Source organism: Pseudorasbora parva, chromosome 1 (assembly GCF_024679245.1).
Source record: "Pseudorasbora parva isolate DD20220531a chromosome 1, ASM2467924v1, whole genome shotgun sequence".
NCBI classification, from domain to species: Eukaryota; Metazoa; Chordata; class Actinopteri; order Cypriniformes; family Gobionidae; genus Pseudorasbora; species Pseudorasbora parva.
Window position 1 is genome coordinate 25,855,721 of NC_090172.1, and position 20,672 is coordinate 25,876,392.

A 20,672-nucleotide genomic window follows, 5' to 3' on the forward strand; every position below is an offset into this window, starting at 1 on the left:
AGTTTTTAATACACAATTTTTCCAGTATTCTGTGAACTATATTTACAACAAAGTTCATGTGAACGGAGGTCTTCACCATAGTAGGATTAGTAATAATGTTGTACGCAGCTGCTACACTGCGCGAGGCAGGCGACACTCCCTCATTCCGCTACGAGCTGGACCGACAGAAGGATTCACCGGAACTTCAGCCTGTGCGGCTGTCACAGTTTAAAATAGGGGTTCGGTCCAATATGGCGGCATACGGATGGAAATACTGATGACAGTCCGAAAGATCGCCTCGATTTGTACGATGGTGAGTTTTTCCTCGTATAAGTGAGTGTTGTCCCGTCCACTGCGTCTAACCTGTGTTTGGATTAGCCTGCTAACAGGGCTAGCTCAACAGCTAACAGATAAACAACCGTGTCATGACATGGCAGCACAGCCACAAAAAGTTTGCGCACCTCTCTCTCTGTGTTTATAGACGCACTAGAAGTTTGGATATGTGGTTAAACAGACTTTTAATGATTTTGTTTGTCAGATAATTTGATATTCTGCTCAATTGTTATATGTATAGCCTAGCGTAGTAGCGAGCGACACACATAATGACCATGTTTGATTAGCCGGGCGGCTCAGCTTTATTTACCATCAGATAATATTAGAAACGTGGACGTTTTTCAACGTGTTTACAAGCGTTTTGTAAAGAGTTGCGGTCATACAGGCGAGGTCACACACGAGACTACGGTTGCTTCTGCTGCTGCTGCTGCTGCTGTTGTTGTTGTTGTGTTGTAACATTGTTTGAAGGACATAACTGAAAGCTGATTCAATGAACTCGTGTCTTTGTAGTGCTGAATGGGTTTTCTCAAACTGTTACACGAGAAAGCGAGAATACAGACAGTGACTTACAACGAACATGATATTTATTAGATTTTGCAATGCTGTGTGACTTACACAATATTGTTAGATATTAAACTTTTGGGTTGCTACTGTGGGTTTGCTATAAAAAAATTGAGACTAGCCCATATCTATCAATAAATGCCTCAAATAGCAGATAATTATGTGGCAACTTCCTTATTTTCCAGCAGTTACTGATAATCCATTATTGAGATAAGACCTATACCTATATTCTTGTTGATTTAGCTTAGCCACCTCTGGTGCCAGTATGTGTTATGTAAAAATTGCTGTACATAAATTGAGTACAATTTATTTGGCTTAGGACCAAGGTAATCAATTCTATGGTTTGTAGTTGTCTATTTGATTACCTAAATCATGATGAATCAGATAGTTTTAGAAATAGCATATACTTCACATGATTCAAAAGCATAAATTATATTATAAAATAATCAAACTAAAAAAAGACGCACAAAATTAAGATGCAAAATTAACATGCCACCCCCATTTCTGTTAATAAAAAAGTTTGATAACAAGAAGCTTTAACATTACAGCAAAAATATGTTCACCTATGGAGGGAAGAGGGTCTTCGAATAATGAGATAATAATGGGGAATAATGCGGTCTTCGAGTCAAAAAGGTTGAGAACCACTGTCATAGGCTTTATAACATCTGAGAACTCATTCATTACACCTCAGATACTGACAGCACTTACTCAGCTCTGCCTTGATGTTCTCCCCTGGTGACACTGAGTGGGTTCACTTGCCTAGAAAATGCATCCTGTTAATGCCAAGCTTGGCATCACACTCCACAAACAGGATGTTCCTGTTAGTCTCAAATAGGTGCAGTGTTCCTGGTCACTTGTATTACTATTGAAACTTCTTGAGCAAACTGCAAAGATAACTTTTGTGGCTTTTTTCGATAGGGCGCCAATGCCTCTGCTTTGGAAAAGGAGATTGGACCGGAACAGTTCCCTGTTAATGAACACTACTTTGGACTGGTCAATGTAAGTTTACATTGTTTGTCTATGTCAGTGAATGTGCTATAAATAGAAGATGACTTTGCCATATTACTTTTACATTGTGAAGCACCTGGATTTTTTTTTAAATGCAATGTGCTTGTCCCATCACCTAATGGCAGATTTGGCAAGCGTGTATTAAAGGCAGCAAGATAAAATAATAAAACGTCTCTATAGCTCCTAGTGAAATCACATTTATTCATATAGCATTTTGTACAATACAGATTGTTTTAAAAGTGCTTCACAATACTAAAACAGTATATAACTAGAAATGTTCTAAAATATAATAGTTAATACTCAGCTCAGTGTAAGTCCAATGGGCCTCATTCATGAAACTTTCATAAATATAATTCGCTATTATATTTAACTTTCCTAAATATAGTAATTTGCACGTAAAATTGACATTTACGAAAACTCCTCGAATTCTTACTGAATTCCAAACTTGCAAATAGGGAGCAGGTGCACGCTCATTCATAATTAGCATAATCTCCGCCCATGAGTTACAAATGCAAATGATGTGACCAGCAACGCTGTGGAATTTTTGGACTTCTTTCTCAGGTTTGGCTCCAGTATTTTGCATAAATGTTGAAGAGACTAATTAGCCAAATGAGTAGGAATAAATAATAAATTGTCATGTGTCCATCGAAGCATTTTTTAGCCAGCTAAAAAACGGCTGGTGCTCTTCTGAAAATGGCCAGCTGGTGGCGCTTGAAAGCTTGAAAGCTGGTGGCGCTTGGGAGCGTTTTTCCAGCTGAGATACAGGTCCTTCTCAAAAAATTAGAATATTGTGATAAAAGTTCATTATTTTATATCATTTTTTATCATTAATTCGGACGTGCGAGCCCAACTTTGTTCGTCGGATAATATAGTCATGTCCGAAGCAGCACAGACAAATAACAAAGAAAAAGTTTTGTTGGAGGAAAGCAATAAGAGGAAACAAAAAAGTGATGTGATTAAAGGCAGGACGAGGATCAACATTGGACCAGCGTTTGCTCGTGGGCGTGAGCTGAAGGAGGCGTGCCCGACCGATGCTGACATGCTTGTTATGGTGATTACCTACCACTCAAACATTGAACTGAAGTATCATATAGATTCTGTAAAACGGTAACCAATAGACTACTATAATGACGCTGGCTTGTAAACGTGAGCATCGTGATTATTTGGCGTTTGAAAAAAATAAAACCCATGAAATTATATTCATATGACATGCTGAAACATATGCCACTGACTGTAACGTTACCTGGGATGAAGAAGACATTTCACACGCGACGCCAGAAGAACTCGAACTCCTCCTGCAGTGTTCAGGGGAACTGTTAGCGCTGCACCGACCCGCGGCGCCACTTTTATGAAGTTATTTGGCCCGCACCGCACCACTGTATATATTTTTACAACCTGCCGCGCACCTGCGACCATTAAATAGACATACGGGGTCCGCGGGTTATGAGACGACCCACGCATCACTAGTTCAGGGCTATCAGGGTTGTCATGTCAACAAATGCACGCGCGATGGCATCCCCTGTTGTAGGATGACAGATCTTACGACAGTAGTTGAGGACATAATTTTTTCCAAACTGTAGGGGGACCCCGAGAGCAAAAGTAGCCAAGTGCGGCTTTAATACTGATGATACTGATGAGCTCATGAAAACCTAAAATTCTCAAAACATTAGCATATCATGAAAAGATTCTCTAAACGAGCTATTAACCTAATCTTCTGAATCAACTTATTAACTCTAAACACCTGCAAAAGATTCCTGAGGCTTTTAAAAACTCCCAGCCTGGTTCATTACTCACAACCGCAATCATGGGTAAGACTGCCGACCCGACCCTGTCCAGAAGGCCATCATTGACACCCTCAAGCGAGAGGGTAAGACACAGAAAGAAATTTCTGAACGAATAGGCTGTTCCCAGAGTGCTGTATCAATGCACCTCAGTGGGAAGTCTGTGGGAAGGAAAAAATGTGGCAAAAAAACGCTGCACAGCAATAAGAGGTGACACTGTGTTTTATCAAGGGCAGGGTCAATGCAACTAGCTATCAGGAGATTTTGGAGCACTTCATGCTTCCATCTGCTGAAAAGCTTTATGGAGATGAAGATTTCGTTTTTCAGCACGACCTGGCACCTGTTCATAGTGCCAAAACCACTGGTAAATGGTTTACTGACCATGGTATTACTGTGCTCAATTGGCCTGCCAACTCTCCTGACCTGAACCCCGTAGAGAATCTGTGGGATATTGTGAAGAGAAAGTTGAGAGACGCAAGACCCAACACTCTGGATGAGCTTAAGGCCGCTATCGAAGCATCCTGGGCCTCCATAACACCTCAGCAGTGCCACAGGCTGATCGCCTCCATGCCACGCTGCATTGAAGCAGTAATTTCTGCAAAAAGATTCCCGACCAAGTATTGAGTGCATAACTGAACATAATTATTTGAAGGTTGACATTTTTTGTATTAAAAACACTTTTCTTTTATTGGTCGGATGAAATATGCAAAAACATTTTAAATTTTGTGTTTTCATGAGCTGTATGCAAAAATCTAGCCTGGATGCCAGCCGAACTCAGCCCAGGCCACAACATTTTTAGGTCGGGCAGTTTGGTCTGGCCTTGCTCCATAGAGGAGTAATTATCCCCGAACAGAAACTGTTCGGACCAATGAGATCGTCAGGGAGGGCTTTAGACGGTGACGGACAGATGATCAACAGTAACGTAATCATCCTCGACATCAAAGGGGCTTGGATTATATTTTTTTGAATGTTTGTATATGCATTCACCTTCACAATTTCTCTCAGAAATGCTCATGTTGGCTAAGTACTCTGTGTATCATTAAATTATGTTTTTTTTACAACACCGGCAAAGATTGTGTATTCCAGCCTGATACCAGGGCGCGTGCAGACAGGGTTGCCAAGTTTTTACAACAAAACCCGCCAACTACTAGCCCTAAACAATAGCTTCTCGGGGGGTTCTCCGGGGGAAAAATGGTGTTTGGGGGGTAAAATGTGTGTTATTTTGGCAAGGTTGCCTGCTAAAATTCGCACTCGTCTATATATCACATAATAGTCGCTTCAACCCGCGGACATAAAAAACAACCCATGGGAAGAAAAAAAACGCGGACTTGGCAACACAGTGCAGTTGAGCTCTGTTGACGTCGCTTCGTTGCTCTGATTGGTTGTAGGTCTATCGAATTGATGTCTTTCCTGGTTCGGTTGAAACACGCCCCATAATCACAGCCCATTGGAGCAGTTTCAGAGAGTATGACCACGTAAGGCTAGCAAAAATCATCAGCAATACGGGATATTTCACAGGAAAATACTCAAACGGGAAGACAGCGGGAAAAGAGCTAAATACGTGAGAAACCTGGAAAAAACAGGAGGGTTGACAGCTATGCAGTTTGCTTTAATTAGAACAAAGAATATTAAAATGTTTTACGCACCATTTACAAGCAGTGGAGAGCATGTGTACATTTCTTTCGTACTAACTAAGATTTAGAAAATACGAATATTTTCATGAATCCGAAAATTTACGTCTGAGTGGCTTCACAAACGATTTACAAACAAATTATTTTTACTCGTGTTTCAAGAATGAGGCCCAATGTTCTTAAAATTTAGTTCAATGTCAATTTTCCAACTTTAATTACATTATTCAGCTCAGTTAAGTTCAAACGTTCTTTCAATTTAGTTCAAGAGCAGTGTCAGTGTTCCAATATTAGTGTCATTATCTAGCTCAGTTTAGTTCAAATTTTGTTCCAGCACAGGTTTGTGTTAATTCTCAGAGACATTAATTGAAGATTTGGCACTGTTATATGTGCATGTATGTAATCAGATGTCCTTCATCACTCTTTGATTTGTTCTTTGTCCAATCACAATCTGGTCGCTCAGTTTGGCAACACCTGCTACTGTAACTCAGTGCTGCAGGCACTGTACTTCTGCCGGCCCTTCCGGGAGAAAGTGCTGGCCTATAAGATCCAGCCGCGGCGTAAAGAGAGCCTGCTCACCTGCTTGGCTGACCTGTTCAACAGCATTGCAACTCAGAAGAAGAAAGTGGGAGTCATTCCACCAAAGAAGTTCATCTCCAGACTGAGGAAGGAAAATGGTGAGAAAAGATCATGGGTTCCTGGCAAGTGACTGGCAAGAGAGGGGTTGTTGATGTGGGATAGTGGTGATGAATGTTATGCAGGTGCTCAGAGATCTGTGAAATGATATGTTAAGATGTTGCTATACAGATAATATGCATGGCCCGATATGTTTGTCAACATTTTGAATGTAGACATAGACACCAGGGGCCTGTACCATGAAGCTGGTTTAGCTGGCTAGCCAGATTTGTTTAAGCTCAGTTTGTGCCAATCCTGGGTTTTAGGTACCATTAAAGTGGTTTGGCTTTTAGCTGTGTTCATCGCCATAGTAACTTACGCTCTGGGGCTGGTTATGTTCTGGATTAGAGAGCTCAATTTGAATTTGGGCCAATCAGCTGTGAGTATAGGGACACACCTCTGATGCAATAAAGTTACTCCCCCTGTTTCTACTCCAAATTAAAGGTCACTACATAGAAAATGTTTTTTAAAGACTAAAGCGTCTGGCTTTTAACAATGCTTATTTATAAAAAATAATAATTTTAAATGATTTAGATATCATTTATGTAATTATTATACCTTTAATCAATTACACATTTTTCATTTTAGTTAATCAATCATTAATACTTTGTTAAAATTAATACATAAGTCATATAAATAACATCACCTGGATAAAGTCATATGAATAAGCTTTAAAATCAATAAATAAAACTAGTTTATTAAAAAAAAGAAGCTTACTGAGCTTAAATGTTCAATTTTCTCTATATCAACTAAACTAACTTCATAACTTTTACTTGCATTGACGTATACTATTTTTTCTTTAAGTTGTCCTCTTTCATAGACAGCTTTTCTTCTTGCAGTGTATTTTTATTTTTTTAATTCGTAATATTTTTCAATCATGCAATATTCTGCAGAAGAGAGAAATTAATCTCACTGATTGTCTCGCGTGAAGTGAATCTCAGTTCGACAGCGTGTGATTGGCTGTTCAGTACTGATGTCACAGCTAAACTCCTGAACTCAGGATCAAAGCCTAAGTTGACAAAGAAAGCTGATGATCAGCATCATGGGACCAACAAATCCTTAATACAAAGGTTTGGTTTTGTCAACTCAAAACTAATCCTGTAACCCTGAGTTTGCTAAACTACCATCATGGTACAGGCCGCAGGGGGCGTATTTCAGAAACATCTTAACTTTAGAATCCTATCTTATCTGTTTGGTCTCCATGGTAATGTAAGTTAGGACTGCATTTAGGACAAAAGCTTTTACAGAGTGGCATTTCTTAAATGCATAATCTTATTTTAAAGGATTACTTTAGCGATTAGCATATGGCTTTCTATCAGTAGAAATTGGTTATCAGTTATTGGCTCCCTGGAGTATATTCAAATGACTGTGCTCCCCCCTCCCATATACCCCTGAGACGAGAGTTTTATGCATTTTATTTCGGAAAAAATTACTCCAATTATGCAAATATCATCAATTTGCTTAATTGGAGCAATTTTTGGCCAGACTACTTTTGGCTAAAGACTACAGCCAGCAGAGGGAGCCATTTCCACATGCTTTCAACCCACACATGGGGGTTGGGAGATCGCACTCACAGCTCACCTCGTAGCTGCAGGCATTTGTGTAAACGGAGCTATGCTGAGCAATATAGTGTTTTAACTTCTTAAATTAATTTCTATGAAAGTTAAGCTTCCAAAGGCATGAACTGAAAACGCGCGAGACTGAACACGCGCTGTGAATGTATATGCCGCGAGTGCGGACGTGTTTACCTCAGCTCTCATCATGAGAGATCATTCAACTCATTCATCACAGGATTTTTAACGACCACAGAGAGTCGTGACCTCGGTTTAACGTCTCATCCGAAGGACGGTGCTCATTGACAGTATAGTGTCCCCATCACTATACTGGAGTGTTAGGACCCACACAGACCACAGGGTGAGCACCCCCTGCTGGCCTCACTAACACCTCTACCAGCAGCTACCTGGTTTTCCCATTTGGTCTCCCATCCAGGTACTGACCAGGCTCAGCCCTGCATAGCTATGGACAGTATAACTATCGACAGGAAACGGTGTTAAAGAAGCATTCTAACCTGACAAAAAATCCTAAAAGCAGTCTTAACTTTAGGACAACCCTACTGGTGTCCTAACTTCAAACCTTTTTAAAATCCAACGGAAAACATTTTCAAAAGAGCATTACATCTATTGTTTATACAAGATGAAGGGCAGCGACATTTGATGGTGGAGATACTTTTGGAGGACCCAGAGAATGTGCTGTGCTTTGATGATACAATAATTACAGACTCCCACGACACAGTGGGTGAAATGCCGCAATCCAGGCAACCTGTAACCCGTGTTTTTTCAACCTTAAATCCGTGAAAATGCACTGGAACAGCCGTTAAACCCGTCACTTCCCACCTGTGAACTTGTTGTAGATCGATGTACTCCCAGTTACGAGTACAATGGCAGCTCCTATAGATGGGGTGTTTGTGGAAGTCATACATAAAAAACCAAACTGTTTATTAAAATAAGCCATGGTATTGCTCTAACATTATTTATCCACAAATATCATGCATTGTCAGCAGCTTTTCTAGCGTTAACTAGTTTTCAGTTCATTGAGTGCAAGAATAAAAATAATAATAATATTGTATATTATTATTATATTAATATAAATAATAATAATTTACAAATAATGTAAAATAAAAGGTATTGCAGTTTCTCTTGCCTTATGCGCAGTTTTTTTTCTCCTCCTTTTCCCTCAAATAAGCAAGGAGTAAGCACATTTGGCGATAGAAATGATTGTAAATGAGCATAAGCCCTGTACGGCCCTTCATGCTTTGTTTACATCTAGCTTCCGCAATTCCTTTCGCTCAGGCAGTTTGGTGGGACTTTTCCTTGAAACACTACTACGTTGTGAGTCATGGTTTAAAGTTGTAACTTACAGGCTCAAAAACCTGCCTCGAACACAGCATTAGTTGACGAATCGCGACCAACATTACAGAGGCCAACAAGCCATCGCGGAGCATTACTGGTCATTCTTTAATTTTGTTAATTTTTCAACGGAGCGTATCAAAATGTCAATTTATGCCGCACTGAAATTAAAAGCACGCCATTGTTTCTTCATTTTGATTTTAGTTTTACCTCAGAAGCTGTTTGCGCATCGTTGGTTGCTTGGTAACAGACCTGACAGTTGATTACCGAACTCGTTTAGGGTTGCGTTATTATGGAGCGTTTAGCATTAGGGGGTGATTTCCTAACTACAGATAAGATGAGATTTTGCAAGCTAGGATAAGAATCCTACATCAAGTTAAGATTTGTTTCTGTAATATGAAAATGTGAAAAATCCTAATTAACTTCATCATATCTTAAGTTAAGACCTAAGATAAACAATACAGTGTCTAGATAAACTACAGTGGAGTCAGTAAGATTTAAAACAAAACAAAAAAGATTTCAGAAACATTAACAAATGAGGGTTGTGCTGACCCCAAAACTTTTGAATGGTACTATACAATTAAATATATTTGCATGTATGCAGTGTTGCCTGCCATTTATTTAATAATATTTTAATAACTAGAATAACACGATACCATTTATTAGCTCAGTTGTGAATGTCTCTCGAATTAACAGCTAGTCAGTTTAATAGCAGATGCGGAGTTGGGATGATTTGTTGTTCAATAAGTGCGTGTGATATTATGATATATGCTGCTCTGATGGATTAAAGCAATAACAAACCAGTTAATAAGACATTCATCATTAACTGCACTATACTGGTCATCCAGTATCCAGCCAGCAAAGAAAACATTTATTGACTTGCAACTACTTTGTTACCAACACTTCCTTCTACTCTCCCTACAGAGTTGTTTGACAACTACATGCAGCAAGATGCACACGAATTCCTCAACTACTTGCTCAACACCATTGCAGATCTGCTACAGGAGGAGAAGGGCCAGGAGAGACAGCAGAATGGAAAGGTAGTACAGAACGGTGGGAGCGGAAGTGGAGGAGGTGGAAGCGGGAGCAGCACAGCAGAGGGTGAAGCAGAGGAAAAGACACAACAGACCTGGGTGCACGAGATCTTTCAAGGGACACTGACCAATGAGACACGGTGCCTGAACTGTGAAGCGGTGAGTCAGAGGACATGGAGTGAGTCATAGACACCCTAAAGTGAGTTATCGTGACCATGTTATTGGCTCTTTGGCTTTGACTAATCTGTGTCCGGGAGATTGTATGGATGTGATGGGAGGACAGTTTGTGTCAGTGTGTCATGGCAAAAAAAAAAGAAGTCTGTTAAATGTTTGGATTGGGGAGAATGCTGATAACTCGTCTAGCAAATCTGAGACATAGAAATTAATATAATGTTTCACATTAGATTTCCCCCCTTCCAACTGTTTACGTGTATACTTTTCAAGACAGAGAATTTGAAAGAATTCGATGTGTATCTGACCATTCAAGAGCAATATGCCGCTAAAGAGAACTATATTCGGGATTGCAAGCTATTTTTGAGAGAGGCCTCTTTTTGGGTGTGTATCAATTTTGAGATTTTCATCAATTTTGTTTTTTTTGCTGCCTTTTGACCTCTAACTGTTTAACATCAAGCACGTCCCAAACTTTATTCATGCATGTTCTTTCAGTGGAAGACAAAACATCAGATGAAAGCCCAATGATTATGAATGACATAGAAACCTTTTTTAAATTAGTATAGCCTATAATAGGAGTACTTTATTTACAATCTGACAGTACATTAATATGTATGATAGGCCTATTGAATGACATAAAAAAAGACATTTAAAAAAAAAAAAAGATAGTTTTTCTGCATCGATGACGAAGCATTCAGAAGCAATGCATCTTAAAAATTATTATATTGCAATGCTCTAAAAGGGTTGCAATTTTTTTCTGATAAAAAAAGTGATTGTAATTAAAAAAAAAAAAAAATCTTGATTGTAAGGCTGCAATTTGGTCATAAAATGTGTGCTTTTCATACATTAATGTCTAAATTATCAATATTTAAATTATTTTTATTTAATAAAATATTAAACAATGCAAATATTACTGTTGTAATTTTTGACTTTATTAAATGAAATTAAGACAAATAATTTTATTTTCCAGGACATCTGTAAAATGTAAATATTAATATTTATGGTTGTCTTTCAAATGTTGAACCGTCAAGCTCATATTTTTGCATAAAATCACATGGACTAGAAAACTGTATAAGCGCCTCTCATCGCAATGGAAGATTTATTGGGAAGATGGTTGGCGCATGCTACATTCCCGCATGTTACAAGCGACCAAAACTCTGAGAACGTGCAGAGATGAGTTTGTGTGCTGTGGAGCAGCTTTTACTGCAAACCATGCTGCTCTGAGACGCCAAAAACACCAGATCATGAGCTGCTTGTGTGTAAAAAAAACATAATCGTTAATAATCGCTTTAAGCCATGTTGCGATTTCGGTTTTATTCCGTTTAATTGTGCAGCCTAAGGATCTAATAGACTTGTAGGTGTCTAGTTTTCCATTTTAAGATTAATTTGCTGAGCTGATGTGATTTGCACTGCATGCTACTACTTGACAGCCTTTTTGATATCACATCATTTAAAGTGCAGACTCATTTGAAGTGCAGAGGATAACAACAAGGGCCTAGGGTGGCATTTGGGAAAGGGTGTGGCTGTATTAGAGAACAACATGTAAGAAACAGCCTAATTATCACCCTAATTATCCAGGGCTTCCACCACCGGCTAGTCGTTCAGACAATCCACTAACTAGCTGATTTTAAAATATGCAGTCTTGGCACTTCTTATCTTCTTGAGATGAAATCTATGTGTGTGCTGACAATCCAGCTGCAACAAGACAACAGAATTACATTTATATTGAATGATGGGTAATCCTGTCCTTTTGTGCCTTAGGTGAGCAGTAAAGATGAAGACTTCCTCGACCTCTCGGTGGACGTGGAGCAGAATACCTCCATCACACACTGTCTAAGGTAAAGCTACAAACCCCACGGTCCAGTTGGTGAAAGTTCTTTGTTAGATCTTCATTAAGGTGAAACAATAACTTGTTCTCTCTGCGTTGACAGGGGTTTTAGCAACACAGAGACCTTGTGTAGTGAATACAAGTACTACTGTGAACAATGCAGAAGTAAACAGGAGGCCCAGAAAAGGTTTGTAGTTGCAATAGACTGGCAAGGCTGAAATCACTTGTTCCTGATGTGCATAGGCCTGTCACGATAACAAATTTTACTGGATGATAAATTAGAAATTATTGCGATAAACTATAATATTTTCGTTCTGAGACCATTTTCATCTAAAATAATGATAATGGCATAAAAATGCAGGTACACCTTTTACAAGATCAATAAAGTTTAATTTCTAAAGACAATTTAACACAAAAATTGGAAAACATCCAAAAACAATGAAAGCATGGACTCTCAGTCTGTTTAGAAAATGCATTTAAATAAGTACCAAAAACAATAAATAAAATGGATGAAAACTGCAACGGATGATTGTGTTTTAGGTGCATATTAGGGGCTAGCCTGGATGCCAGCCGAACTCAGCCCTGCCCACAAAATGTTTAGGTCGGGCAGTTCGGTCTAGCCTTGCTCCATAGAGGAGTAATTATCCCCGAACAGAAACTGTTCGGACAAATGAGATCATCAGGGCGGGCTTTAGACGATGACGTACAGATGATCGTAACTTTGCGTATGGCTCCGCAACCGAAGAGCCACGAGTTCCAGACGAATCTGCTGGCCGAGAATGACGTCTCATCACGCCGCACCCGGTCTCCAAACACCTCCCCAAACAGAATAGGCACGCACAGTTAACGAGAGAGACGAGGAAATCAAAAAAAGCATGCAAATGGCAATTATCGCGGCCAGAAAAATTCTTGAGCTCATTTTTTTATCTTGAGATTAATTGATTTATCGACTATCGTGACAGGCCTAGAGCATTTGCTGTGATATCCACATCAACCAATGTGAACCTAATGTTATGGACTATTCCTGTCTATGTAGTATTTTCTTCCTTCCTGCATGCATCTATTATCAACAAAAAAACAAGCAAATTAATTTGAGAGCCCAATTCCAAATCTACGGACAACATGCAAATTAAAGAACACAGACGCAGCCGGATCATTTCCTTAATGACCTAAACAATTTACCAAGAGCAGTGCAAATTAGTGTCTTTAAGACATGTTTTTTTTGCCTTTAAATAATGGAGAAAATACCAGTACTAAGGTTTGGCGAGCGCTAACCTTAGTAAATCTTGCATGACTTATTTAAAGGGGGGGGTGAAACACTCAGTTTCAGTCAATTTCATGTCAATCTTGAGTACCTATAGAGTAGTATTGCATCCTTCATATCTCCGAAAAGTCTTTAGTTTTATTATATTTATAAAAGAAATATGGGCTGTACCGAGTCTTTCCGGAAAAAAAAGAGCGCCAGGAGGCGTATCGTATGGGCGGAGCTAAAGAATGACGAATGCGCACAAAGCGGTGACGTCCTCAAGCGTGGAGAAAACCTTGCTATCGATCTCAGCTAATAGATATGATCCAGAATCTAATTCGAAGGCTGAAATAGAAACAGCAACAGCAGGACGTCCGTCTCTGTGGTATGTACTGTATTTAGTGGCCTGTCAACATTTGTGTGTGTTTACTCGCAGTTTATGAGGACATGATTCGGTTTATGGACTATTGTATGCGACTAAACCTTAGCAGTAGCAAGCAAAACGGTTTTGCACATCAGACTAGTGTAACGTTATACATAGAACAGCAATGGAGTAACCGTTAGCGCATTTGAATGACGAAGCACGCGATCGTGTTGTTTACTGATGTTTACTCATGCGACGATAAGCAACAGCACAGACATTTGAAGCAGTTTTACTCACCGGCTGCTTCCAAAGCACGACCGAACCTTTATCACTGGGACCGCTCCGTCAAAAACACATTTCTTGGAGTGTGGAGATCCACTTTGCGATGCGACTGAAGCGATTTTATGAATCTTCCCGTCATTTCTGCGTTCAAATCGGTTCAAATGCAGCGCTGCCTTCCCAGAATGCTGTGCTGAAGCATTGAAGTCGCTTAATGTCAAAGTGGAGGAATGAAGTGGAGCGCGGCGCGGACTATAACCGACATAAGTGTTCACGGACGACTGGATCTGCAGCTTGAGAGCAGTGTATTTCCTCTCTCGCTCTAGTCACGCGCGCGCGCGCACACTACTGGGAGAAGAGCCCGTACGGCCCACACAAGGACCTTCCGGTCTATTAACGTCAAGCTGAGCCATACTCGAAAAAAATTCTCCGAAACTTGTGAGAAACCGGAAGAAGTATTTTTAACACAGAAATAATCCATCAAACATCAAAATTAGTTTTTGAAACTTTGTCTATGTTTAGGATGGGAATCCAAGTCTTCAACAGTGTAAAAAGCTCAGTATGCATGAAACAGCATTTCACCCCCCCTTTAAAAACTCTCCTCCCATAAATTTTTAGTCTGAATGGTCAGCCACAAAAACAATTATCCACACCTTTTCAGCGCTAATTCTCACTGCGTGTCTTTAGTAAATCCTCCTGACAGTAGTTTTTAATGGTAAAAGAAGGCTTGCCCTGGCACAAGCTGTTAGTAAATAAAGAACACTCCACCGTTTTTAGAAATAGGGCTTATTCAACTTCTTTCCTACATTCATATTTTTAAAAGAAGCATTTAACGATTGCAGTTGCTCAGGAAGTTGTCAAATAAAGTGCAGTCTGAGAATGGAGATGAAATTGCAAGGTAAAATCGATCCTGTCTCTCCTTTTCCTTACAGGATGCGGGTGAAAAAATTACCCATGATCCTTGCCCTGCACTTAAAGCGCTTTAAGTATATGGACCAGCTTCATCGCTACACCAAGCTTTCCTATCGTGTAGTCTTCCCTCTGGAACTAAGGCTCTTTAACACCTCTGGTGATGCTACTAACCCCGAACGATTGTACGACCTGGTGGCTGTAGTGGTGCACTGCGGGAGGTAGGTGTCTGGTGTTACAGTCAATGTAACCAGTCAATGTTTATCTTGATTGAGGATGAAGCATGAAATGGAATTTTACACTATCTATTTTCGAAACTCATCTGATTGTGATTCATCCATGCATGTTTCTTTTTTTTAATTGACAATTTTTTTTATTAAAATGCCATAACATAATTTTTTGTCATTTAGTCCACTGAAACGCAGCCCCTTTTTTACAACCGACTGTAAGCTTGCATTCATTCCAATCAGCAACCGATGGATAGAACCAAGTCCCAACCCTACATTTTATTTTTCCTGATAATGTTAGGAATAATGTTAGGAATAAAAATTACTGCTACAACTACGGCTGTTGTATCATGACTTTGTCTCACTTACTCAACAGAAAAATGCTCGTCTTTCACTTAACCAGTAACTGACCACTTTTTGAGCATAGATCTGCACTTAGTCACGAATGTTTAAATAAGGTTGGTCTCTTTTTAAAGAAGACACTCAGCAGATTTTTGCAGAAGTGAAAGTTAAAACCCAAAAATTAACCCTAAAAGTATTATCAATTTCTTTTGTTCTGCTGAACACAGAAGATATTTGGAAGAATATAATTAACCAAAAAGTTGATGGACCCCACTGACTTCCATAGTATTGGGAAAAAAATGCTATGAATGTTTTTGGGGTCAATCAACTGTTACCGACATTCTTCAAAATAGCTCTTTTGCCCAGGGTCATGTATATATATAATACACACACACATACACACTCTGTTAATCATATATTTTTGGTATGCTCTCTTTTTTGTAGTGGTCCAAATCGAGGTCATTATATCACTATAGTGAAGAGTCACGGCTTCTGGCTCCTGTTTGATGATGACATTGTAGAGGTAAGTCAGTGTATAATTGTTGCTCTACTTAAATTAATTAATAAATTAATATTCTGGGTTAACTCATCTGTAACACTGTCTGTATCCAGATAAAATGATTCCCTTAGTTTTGCTCAAAATAAAAATGTCATGCATGCATAATTTTACTAAATAATACAGTTGCCCCATAGACTTCCAAATCACGTTTATTCTTTGTTTTCCGAGAGGTGAAATTATTTTATAAAAATGATTTTTAATTAATAATGAAGTAATGCTTTTGATAGAGCTCAAGTTGTATTTACCATAGAATAATAGTTTCGTTTCTTTAAAACCGAACCAAGTAAGTAGAAGTAAAAAAAACCTCCCAAGACCTTAAAGCATCAGTTTCAGTTCAGCAAACTTGATTGTTTCTTCTTCCAGCTGTCATTGCTTCATTTTTTTAATTTCCACATTTAGTTTGTGGCGTCTAGTGATAATGAAATGATTGCAGCTAGAGGTATCTTTATGTCTAGCACTGCACAGTAGCACATCTATGAAACCTCCCTGTCAGGTGATGTGCAGCTGCTGTTGATACCTCGCCAAGTGCTTGTCTGGAGTTGACCCAAATACTTTTCTCTGAATGATGGAACCTTTTATAGGAATAGTGATGCATTAATGAGACTAAAACTCTTTCATTCATTTGGCAAGTTTCACTTGATGTTTAAAACATTTGACTGAACTTGATATGGAAAGGAAATGTGTGTCTTTTTGTTAATAAGAGCAATTTGTATTGAAACATGCTCAAAAGAGTGTGACCCAATAACATATTTTCCATTACATCCTCATGACACATTATTATTTAGATTTGCTCTACACTACTGGCGTAAAAATGTACTTTGACAGAACATTGAGACAGGTTTTCCACCACCAGCATTCACATTTATTGTACACATCCATTTGTTTTTAAAACGCAGATGTGATATCCACTTTGCATCATTGTAACCCAGACAAATATTTACACACGTTGTGAACACAAACTCACAGGTGCTTCTCAGAACATGAAGTGGTTGTTGTACCATAAACTTCTTTTATAAATAGCCACAAGTGCACAGTGGTGGTGTAAGTTTCTGGAATTTTAAATGGAGGCAAGGCTGTTTTTTTCATTATCCAATCTCTTCCCAATTGCACCTCTGGAACGAGAGAAATTTCTGGAGTGGGAAATTTTCCATATAAACTTGATGCAGATGCTTCAGAAGACACTTAAAGGTGAATCGTGCCGTTTTTGCACTTCTAGTGACATCAAACAGACAAACAAAATATATCAGTCGATTTCTTGACCCAGTGTCGTTTTGTTTGAGCCTTCTGTGATTGTCAAACAGATTACGCAGTTATGTTCTGTTTTGTTAGTTGTGCAGATATCACATGCTTCACCTTTAAAGGGACGTCATCCCAAACCTCTGTAAAACACAAAATACATTTTTGGACTTTTATTGTATAGACAAAAAAGTAATGGCATGACTGAGAGGATTTTTTTTTTTTTTTTTTAAATATTAAATTTACTAATTTTCATGTATCTTCTAAACATAAATGAATACGAAGTAGATTGAGTATATCAACACCCCCAAAGCTTGCACAGTCCTAACCACTTCCTGTGTCAACATTTCAAATTTTGATTTATATGTTTTTTATTGTTGATGATAAAAAGTTTCATATGCATCTGCTTGCATGAGATTGCTTGTTTCTACTTTTTTCCTCTGTTTTGATCTGGAGATGTTCAGGAGTTGCATAATGGTGCCTCCTACCTAGGGTTTGGTACCGAACTCTGTACTTTTAAGGGTAACTTACTGACTGAATTACGTCGGTACAGAGTACCGGTTCACATTAAATCAATCAGTACCAAATTTCGGTACCTGAGAACTTCGGTGTCTGTGAATATTAAACTGCAAAAAGACTATTTATATATGAATTGTGCATGTCTCAGTAAATGAATGGCGGTTTGCATTATCTCACACCCATCTTTATGGAATCACGCATGACTGTCGTGTGTTTCCATTTCTGCTGTCTCATATGAATGAACGTCATCTCCAGAGCCTGAGAGTCACATTTATGCTGACTTCATGAGCATTTTACATAGGCATTTTTTTTTACATACCGTTTCATTTGAGAAAATCTATCGTCACATCATAAACACACACAGAAACTCAAAGCTCTTCACGGCAATCCCTCAAAATAAGTCAGGTTTAACTTGACAAATACATTACTGTTGTACTGTAGAATTTAGATATGTCTAAGTGTAATAATTTTTTTTACACTAGTCTAATAATAATAATATATTATCAGCATATAATGTAATAATACATTTTATTATAACACAATTCACATTCATATATTCTAATTCAATTAAAATATACATTAAATTAATGTTTTATGTTTTCATTTGATAACCAGAAGATACACAGCACAGAATTTGTGGGAAATCTTTTCATAGAAATTAAATTAAAAAGAAAAAGAAAAATAATATGGTTGTTTTATGAATTCAATTAATTAAGTAGCTAGTAGCTTACAATTTACTGGTAAATATTACAGTAAACAAACATCACAGACAATGGCAGACAAAGACCAAGGCAGCTCTGGCATAATGTCAGTAACACTTCTAAATTACTTAGTTTCTTTACAGTTATTAATGTAAACAGCCCCTAAAGTACCGAAAAAAGGCACCGTTGGGTACCAATTAAAATTTGAACATTACCCAACCCTACCCCTACCTTATAACAGTGAAAACACGGAAAGGCGTACAAACATGTTCTCATGAAAGACGAGAGAGAGTTAACTGTCTAAAGAGACTCAATCATTTTATATGACCAACAGATTATTCCTGATAATTTATTGACCTCCGTGTCATCCAAGATGTTCATGTCGAAAAGAAATTAAGGGTTTTGAGGAAAACATTCCAGGATATTTCTCCATATAGTTGACTTCAACAGGGACTTTCAGTGGACTTCAAAGGACTCTACAGGGGAATAATCCTGAGAGTCTTATCTAGAGTCTTATGAGTGAATCTTTTTAGCGAAACAATATTTTCTGCAATTTTTTTTAAATGCATATACTTTTTAACCACAAATGCTGGTCTTGCACTAGCTCTGCGATGAAGCACACGTTATGTAATCACATTGGAAAGGTCACGCGTGACGTAGGCGTAAGTACCAACCCATATTTATGTCTTTGTGTCAGTTTGTTTAAAAACGTCCAAACAATAAACTGACACAAAGACATAAATAAGTGTCATTCAACATACAACAACTTCTGAATTGTCCTCCTCCTCCACACTTGTAAGCACTGGATCGGTTCTGCCGCCTACGTGACCTTTCCAACATCAAATGTGTGGCGGATTTTGTGAGAACCAGTGAGGTTTGTTTTTATGCGTCAAGCTAGTTCTTTAAGTCAGCAATTAGCACACCATCTTAAAAATGTTTTCCTCTGTATTCATTAATCCTTTTTTGTCCCCACAGAAAATAGATGCCCAAGCGATTGAGGAATTCTATGGTCTGACATCGGACATCTCCAAAAACTCAGAGTCAGGGTATATACTGTTCTATCAGTCTAGAGACTGAACCAGCAGGAGTGACCGACAGAATGGAAGGATGTGATTTGTGAGAGACAGGATCAGGCAGATAGTGGGCTTGGGCTTTGTTGATACAGCTTGGCCCTCTGCTCCATCCCGTCTCAGTCAAGTCCCTTTTCATCCAGGGTTATCAGTGGAGCTTTGCACTGGAGCATCAATCGGGCCCCAGACAGGAGCAGTTGATGCCAGAGTGGCCTGGACACAGCACAGCAGTCGCCGTCTGGTTCGCTGTCGTCTCACTCGCCTGCTTTGTGTTGCTCGGCACACACGAAAACGCACATATAAACATGTGAAATGAACATCTTGATGGCCTGAGAATAGACACTGTACAAACAAAAAAAAATTTCCACCACACACATTAACAAGTTTCATTTTGATCATCTGTTTCACATTCGTCATCACTGGGTCATAGTGTCATGATCTGTTTTGGCACAATGTCAGAAACAGTCCAGAAAGCTGCACAACATTCTTCACCCTTCAGATGTTTATCTGCAGTGTCAAACATGACACATCACGCTACGTCCAAGTCAACCAGCTAGTTCTAAGCGTGCTGTTTCCAGAACCAGTGACTCGTGTTGGCATTAGATTAGAGCTGCTCAACCTGAGTGGAAAAAGCATGAAGGGGATGAGCATTTTCTTTTTGTCAAGAACTTCACAATTGATTTGATGTAGGGCTTATTGTAATGCAGGCCTGTGGGTTGATGGGAGCTCTACTCTGTTAAGCAGAGGGGATTGTGGATACCAGAGAAGTGCTTGTATAAAGGATGTAGCTTGGCTTAAGAATGCTCTTTCAGTATTCAGTGAATGTAAAATAATCTGCCAGTTCGTGTGCATTGCAAGCGAGTGTACAGCTTGATCGTGTCATATAGTGCACACTTAATAGTGCACTAACTGTAGTGTCACAGAGGGAGATAGAAATAGGACTTTATATTATTCTGAATATAAGGTGAAGCTCATAAATGCCTACCGTATTGAAACCAAAAGCTGCGCGCATTCACTCATGTTTTATGAACACTGTGAGATTGTGATGAATGTGGATAATTCAGTTCAGCCATTAAACCATAGAAATGTTGGATCATTCAAACATATGAGTGCACTCCATTATAAAGTCTTCAGATTCATTAGGCCGATTGAATTGGCTGCATCTATTCTGTTTAATTCCAGTAAGATTTCTAGATCTCTGCCCTCTTAATTAATAACGTTTTAACTGAAGATAGACCTAGAAGGGAAGTGAAGCAAGGCCGATGCTGAAGTACAGTTTTAGGTCTGTCTGTGAATGTCAAGTTTATGCTGTGACT

At 38.8% G+C, this 20,672-nt stretch overlaps 1 protein-coding gene across 1 annotated transcript; it reads left to right on the plus strand.

The window, feature by feature from the left end:
• Positions 1–135: 135 nt before the first annotated feature.
• On the plus strand, positions 136–20,394 carry usp12b (ubiquitin specific peptidase 12b). Its single transcript, XM_067437372.1, has 9 exons — positions 136–292; positions 1,792–1,872; positions 5,754–5,967; positions 9,796–10,064; positions 11,838–11,914; positions 12,008–12,091; positions 14,726–14,923; positions 15,716–15,794; positions 19,262–20,394. Exons 1-9 carry the CDS (start codon positions 245–247, stop codon positions 19,361–19,363), a joined length of 1,152 nt encoding a protein of 383 aa, XP_067293473.1. The 5' UTR covers positions 136–244; the 3' UTR covers positions 19,364–20,394.
• The last annotated feature ends 278 nt before the right edge of the window (positions 20,395–20,672 follow it).